We start from the raw sequence: 7278 nt of genomic DNA, 5'->3' as shown, positions 1-7278 counted from the left end.
AATTTAATATATCTGATAAACCATTAGGCGTATCATTTACCAGAAAATGTCGTTGGAGGTGGTGGTACTAACTGAGCTTTATAAAGTTTGTACACGTAAAAGTATTTAGCGAAGTTACAACGCCAAATCGGGGCGAGGCGCATATAACTTTTAATAACCACAAAAAAATAATGAAAGCTAGACATAATAGAAACAAACAGAATAAAATAAACTGTGCTCGAACGCGCGCACTGATAGGCGTACGCACGGGGGGGGGGGGGGGGGGGAGGAGGGCGAAGTCTGCTCCATGCTTTGTCTTACTAAGGCGGGGGGAGGGGGCGGCGATTAACCTTCTCCCCCCCCCCCCCCCCGCTCCCTGATGGGGAACCCTGCGCACGCTTATGCATGCACTCACGCTCGAACTAGCGCTTGCACAGTTCAGGTAAGGCAACTCGGCCACACGGAGACATGAAAAATCTGTTCGAACACAAGTTAAGTGTAACGAAGGGCTCCACAAGCATGGGTGCCGGCATTATCAGGCAACCTATGTTGCGGATCAATTGAAACGTCGGCACGAATTTAACGAAACGGAATTTATTAGCACTTAGACGATCTTTGCGAGGCGTACCTAAAACGAAGCAATATGCTGCGTTAAGATGAGCCAGACGCATCAACCCGAACCTCACGGTAGTTTTAGCGCACAGAACGAACAAGGATTGAAAAGAACGTCGTGGACACCACGTCGTTGTTTTCCGTCCTTGGTCTCTGTGCGAAAAGAAAACTGCACATGAATTACCAACAGGCCCAAGCATACGCACCTTAGACACGCTTGACACTTAGAGCTAACAGGAGCCGTCCCCATCCAACTATTCTTAAACCAAAATGGCGGTTAATCGCGAGCGGGGCACCCTTCCACTGCCGACAGAGGAGGGCGCCGCCACAAATGTGCTCAAATCCCCCGCCGAATCACAGCCGTGCATGCTCACTCTGCTTTGAACAAAAAAACAAAGCAAGGCTTGCCCGCCCGTAGCGTCACACAACTTTGCCTTCATCCCGATGAAACAATACATTCAAATATGCTCGCTGCATTAACAAATGCTCACCTATCGTCAACCAGTTAAGAAGAGCTTAATTAACGGCGTTATTTTCGAGCTCTCGGAATTAACAAAGCGCTGACCGTAGCAACGTGACAGCGGTACATACCTTTTCAATTCGAGTGCTCCACGACATGAAGCTGCAGGTCTCCCCTTGAGTATAGTGCATCTTCGTAATAAGCTGCACTGGCAGCAGGAAAAGGACGAGCACAGGGCGCAGGCACACTTCAAGCAACAGAAACACCCACTGCAAAACTCGACCGATCGGGAGGCGCGTGCAGAAAGCGGCGCCGGCCGCCGGCGCTCCGGGCGTTGTTGGGTTGCGTGGGCGCAACTTTCTTTCTGCGGCAGCGTTATCTTTTGTTATGCTACTCACGCAGTGTATTCGAATAGCAGTAAGCATTGCAACGACACAGTAACGACTGCATGAGCTGTATGTCACAGCGCACAAATGCAATATTCAAGAGCAATATTTAGGGCAGCTTCGCTCCCTGAATGTCGTGAAGACTGATGAAATAGCAGATGCAGGTTCTCTTAGTACTATTTTAGCTGTGGTATAGCTATGCTAATGTGATGCCATTAAACCGTCCCTCAGCTCTGGCTGTAGCCACTCTTTCTCGGAGACGGAAATTTTACAGGACTCGGAAGCGACGGTCGGATTTCCTTCGTTGCTGGGCGGCCGAACGTCTCTCCTCCCGATGAGCTTTGCCGTACCGTTGCCGCGATGCCGCCTCCTTCACTCGAAACTCGGGGTCTTCATCTATTCGCTGCCGCGTAGCCTCGGCATCCTTCGCTCGAAACTCTAGGTCGGCACGTCCTCGTTGGGTCTATGCTCTAGCGACTTGCCGTCGTCTTTCCTGTCGCGCCGCTACGGAGGCAGTTTCTTCTTCATCCTGACCACACTAGTGCGCCGACAGTGCACGCTTTTATTACTGCTTGATTAACGCAGAATTTATTCTAGCAGTAACGACAAAATGAGGCATGACCATAAAGCATGCAGTGTTAGGTATGCAAACCTGCAAAATCCCCAGGCCACGCACCTGCAAAATCGAGGTGTGTGGCCTGGGGGCGGGGGGCACTTTTATATCAAAACATTGATATAAATACAAGCTACATGACTAATTGATGCGCGCAGTGTTTTGACTTTCCGAAAAGCTCGGAATCAAAACGCGAAAAATTTGAAACGTCTGCTGCAGCAACAGGAAACGCTATCTTGAGCAAATCTTTAATTGCGCTAATGATTACTACAAAACGTTCATGTCTTGCGAATTAAAGTTATTAAACTGGTGTAGGCGTCTACACGCCATATTTATTTAGTACTGGCGCTGAATCTATTGGATAAAGGCCAGTCCTGCTGTGTCTCTCTTCTTCGTAGTTTACGCGCTTTATGAATGAACACTGTGTTGCGGTTACACTACTTTACTTTTGCTTCGATCGGTTACTAGAATTAGAAGTAGCTAGTAGTTAAATGCACTGCTGGTATCAGGACGGTTCATGTATTCGTAACATATAAGCAAAACCTGCCCAGAAATGTCGTATATCTGTATCCTTGTTCATTACCACCCCTCAGATGAGGGTGTAAATAGGGTGTTGCAAGGTGCTTTACTTACGAACACCCAAATTCTGAAAATGAGGGTGTAAAAAAGGTGTTTACAAGGGCGATTTTAGCGCGAACACTCTTATTACACCCTTAAGGGTGTACAGTTTTTTACTGTGATGCATGAATCTGGCTCACGAGCGGCACACCGCAGGAGCGTGTCAATCTATAATAATAAGGGTGCGAACTGCTGGCGCACCACTGCGGGCGCTTCATTTAGTGCCGATAGTACGTGTAACAAGTTTTAATGCGCATCCAACTCGCCGCATCTACGCTAGTTGTCCGCAATAAACCATTTGTTGATGAAGTTATCAATTTTATTTTGTTGGCAAACGTTTTGTGTCAACAGGTGCACATGACTACAATTGGGAGTCGAGTGTGAATTTTCGTTCAACTCAAGTCTGTTTACATAACGCTAAATTTTGCGAATCAGCCGTAAAACTGATCGCACTTCGCTTCCAAAGCATCGACACCCTTTAACTCTCTTGGCGGGACGTTCGCACTTTCACGTAAGCTATTTCAACGCCATTCAGCCCAGTGAGTGGCGCTACGAACTCGGGGACATGATCCTGACCGCGATGGCTCTGTGTATATAGAAGATACGTTAAATGTTAACGTTTCTTGACCTCCTGTAATGCTAGCAGCCGTCTAAAGAAGTATCATTACAGAGAAATACAGTTAGTAGTCGAGCAACGCCGTGCGACGCGAGCGAACTATAACGAAAATGCTGCTGTTCTAGCCAGAGCCTAGCAGACGACAAAATCCGAACCCCCGCCTTCACGTAACCGGAGCGCCATTCGCAACGCCGCCATCGGTGGCGCACGAGGCGGATAGAAGCCTGACACTTAGCTTCACAAGGTTTCAAGTATATGTGATGGGTGAGTAGTTTCGCGTATACTAAACGACTTCATTTTCCATGTCAATGGCCGTGCCGTTGCATGATGCTCTGAGCAAGCAGTGCGATGCTCTATTATTGCTTCTGGGGACAAGTATGAAACTTTTCATCGCCCTTGGTGGCTCGGGCTTTGCCTTAGCCATAGGAAATTTTTGTGGGGACTGTTGTTTGCGCATAAGCTTAAAACGTGTGATTTACCACTGCACTGAGAAAACGGGAGTGCTTTTTTTTTACTGACTCTTCCGTTCAGAACTGGGGCAGTAATAGCACATTTATTTATGTAAAGGGTATACCCAATACCTTTTTGTATGTATCGTTACTTTGCCAACATTTCACTAGACCAACCTAAGGGAAAGAGGAAGCTGGAATGCTGCCGGGGCAGTATCATGCTTGTGCACACGTTCATTACATTGAGGCCATAAAGTAAGCAATGTTAGACATGGTAGTTAAACCAGGTGGTGCAAATTACTGCCTTGAGAGATAACTAATCAGTGCGAAAAGTGCGACCGTCCTTCTCCCAATAGTTAGATTAGAAACAGAAAATTTTGAAAAAAAATTACTAAATTAGTCGTGAGTAATGTTATTCATCACTTTGTTTTCGCGCTGCAATTTACGGGACTTGTTTCAACAAAACACATCAATCAGCGCCGCCTGCGCTTGCACCACGACAGCGAAATTCCCCTACACCTCTGCCTGGCAGATTAGGTAAATGCCACAAGTATCCATAAGCCACCCTGCTTTTAATACCCCATTTGCATTCCCACGGGTGACTCACAGTCAGAAAATATCCTTGAAGAAAGAGAGAGAGAAAGCTCTTTATGAAAAAACTGATAATTCTACCGGCGTATATAAAGGCGCCTACATGCTACTCTGTATGGCGGAGGAGAGGGGAGGGGGAGGTTTTGAACGCATTCTCCAATGCAAGCTTGTTCGAAGCGAAAGCGCACTCGCAGTGGGGCAGGCAGCCCAAGTCTGGCAGGCGACGATTTTCTCTTTCGCGAATCGCCTTGTCAGAATCTTGCAGTACTTATTAAGCACATCGGTCGCCCATGTAGTTTTATAGTTCGTACAGTTCGGAATCACAAAGCTACTTTCTGGCTTAGAGGATCTCAGAGATGACAGAGCAACCACCTCAGAAACCGGCGAAGTTTTCTTTCCTGGTGAACTCGCATGTGTTTACAATGCAGCTTCGCGCATTACAGACGGGTGAATGACATCTGCTTCTTTGTTTGTTTTTTTTCTGTCACGTTCCTCGCATAACATCACTGCAGATAGCGCGCCACTCAAGCTTCTCCCCGCAAGTACGTGATCGGGCTTCCTAAACGCAAACATGTGCCACTCGAAGCTACTCTGCACAGCCTTCTCGTCTTGCCGCCACGATGAGATGGAAGTGGCTATAAGTGTGGTTTTGGAAGAAATGACTCACTTTGAAGCTTGCAGTAGACGTCTATGAGGAACAACGCTCTTCATGTTCCCTTTATCCTTAATATATCCCGGCATGGAAAGCCTTAAAGAGCTGCGAATGGCGTAACATGCCTTCTTCTGCAACAATGTAACATGTAGTCGAGGTGAGTATATAGGAAAAAAGAAGAATAATCTAAATCAATGATATAACTTAGACTGTATTATCAGTTAACTGACTGGTATATAGTCACAGTGCACAAGTTGACGCGGCATCTGATGCCATGGGCTATTTTTAAAGTGCAGAATTCTGCAGGGTTGGTGACACTATAGTCGTTTCGATACAGCTCTCCTCTCTTGCGTCTACGTTTCGCAGAAACCGCGCGTATCAGTGTAACCACGTATTACAAGTTAAGTGAAAACCGTTTTTGAAGAAACTTCGCTAACAATTATTCAGATACAGACAACCTTCATTGTACATTTAATTATAACTGTTGCGCTGGGCCTAAAACCATTCGAAATACATCTTAAGTAGAAGGCATAACAAGAAGCACAGCGTTGACAAATGACAGGAAAGCACCGCGGTTAGATTGGAAACCGCAAATACGCCTTAGGAATGAGCAATCACGCAATAGCACTTGTCATTTTCTCTTCAAGTCTTTTCAGTCCCAGAGCACTAAATGCACGCAGCTTCGGTAAGCAGGCGCTTGCCAGTGCTGAAAAAAACAACAGCTTCATGGCCTTCGCCGTGATCAACGTTCCGGTCATTGGTCGATCGACGACTCCCGTTTCCTCCATGTCGTTCACACGAGGTTACTATCACACTTCAGTGCACAAAACTGAATCGCTGTGAATTCCGGCGACTGCGCGCAGTAGATCATGACTGCATAGATAACACTTGAGCAATGAACAGGACCGCTCCGGTGGGTTCGTGCCGAATAAGTGCCAGAAATGGACGATCAACGGTGAACTGCTTGAAGTGCACCAGGGATTTGGACACAAATTGCGCTTGCGTCGCCGCGACGGCGCGTGTACCCACCTCGTCAACGTCTAACGCCGCTTTGTGGAGGATTTCGTTAAGCCGCAGGTCCTCAGCTTTGCTTATTCCCTTGAAGTCCGCGGCGTCAGTGAAAGGCACCCTGAGGCCGAGCTTTTCGAGAGGCGCCCGCAGTTTGAGCATCTTCTGCACGCTCATCTTCGGAAGACTAAGCTCAACTTGCTCGGGCTCCATCTCACCGATAATTTCATTTAACTTTGCCGCAGTAAGCCCCTGCACGACGCTCGCGAGAGGGCTTTGGCGGTTTCGCGGTAGCATAAGTATCATGCTATACTGGTTGTCTGCGTACGGTACCCGGAGCGCGTCCACATTCAGTTCGTCATCATGGCTGAAGTCAAACGTCTCGATGATAAACATAATAGGAACGTTTGCTGTGGTTCCGTCTTCGTTGCGGAAAACCCGCTTGTCGGTGAATTCAGGATCAAACTGCGTTTTCCAATCGCTTTTGAAGTACATGGCGTTGAGTACTAGCATCTTGGTGGTTTCTTCGGGGGCCTCCTCCAGGAACTGAGGTATCCGTCCGCGAGTCTTCTTGCTGGCCCACTCGTTGACCTCTTTGACGACGTCGCTTCCACGACCTTCACCGAACTGCACGGTGGCGAGGCTGGCGTCAAACAGTCTGTTGATCTCGCGATAGTAGCTGGCATTAAAGGGAGCGCCTTCTTGGATGAGCACAGCCGAGGCGTGATCCAGAGCTACGTTCCTGCTGTTGCCGCCAGGAGACGACATCTTCTGCAGAAGCTCGCTCATGAGAGCGCTAGAAGGATTACCCATCTGTGCGGACATTTGGTAGGCCGTGCGTCCACGTGCTCCCATAAGCACCATATGAAGGACGATGTTCACACTGATTGGCGAGAGCAGCACATTCTGGTCACCTAAGGCTTTGAGCATACTGATGCCCAGGCCATTGTTGCTATTCACGACATCACTGATGGTTTCCTGGGAGCGTTGTCGCGTCTTTTGCGTCTTGTGTTCGCGAATAGAATCTAGAAGACCCCCGTGTACTCCCAGAGGAGCCATGACGCAGAGCAAAAGCCACATCACTTTCATTTTCACGCCACCGGCTGATTATGGCGTTGCGCCTCGGAGGGAGTTCAGCCTGCGGGTGGGCTGTTCCGGTGGTGTGCTAGCTGCACAAAAAAACAAACAGATGTCTCTGTGGAGGTCGATATGCGTACAACGAAGTACACTTGTCACAGAGCAATAACAGAATTTACAGGGCAACCGAAGAATCATCAGGTATGTGACAGAAAGG

At 48.0% G+C, this 7278-nt stretch overlaps 1 protein-coding gene across 1 annotated transcript in view; it reads right to left on the bottom strand.

The window, feature by feature from the left end:
- Nucleotides 1–5430: 5430 nt before the first annotated feature.
- The window catches only part of LOC119394470 (leukocyte elastase inhibitor), a 2673-nt gene continuing 825 nt past the window's right edge, over nucleotides 5431–7278 (bottom strand). The window contains exon 2 of the mRNA XM_049415793.1: nucleotides 5431–7149. Within this exon, the coding sequence (XP_049271750.1) occupies nucleotides 5844–7073 (1230 nt within the window). The 5' untranslated portion in view covers nucleotides 7074–7149 and the 3' untranslated portion in view covers nucleotides 5431–5843. The remainder of the gene's footprint in view (nucleotides 7150–7278) is intronic.

The sequence above is a fragment of the Rhipicephalus sanguineus genome, chromosome 5 (assembly GCF_013339695.2).
Source record: "Rhipicephalus sanguineus isolate Rsan-2018 chromosome 5, BIME_Rsan_1.4, whole genome shotgun sequence".
Classification (NCBI taxonomy): domain Eukaryota; kingdom Metazoa; phylum Arthropoda; class Arachnida; order Ixodida; family Ixodidae; genus Rhipicephalus; species Rhipicephalus sanguineus.
Note: the sequence above shows the minus strand (reverse complement) of the source record. Positions and strands in the feature narration are given on the sequence as shown.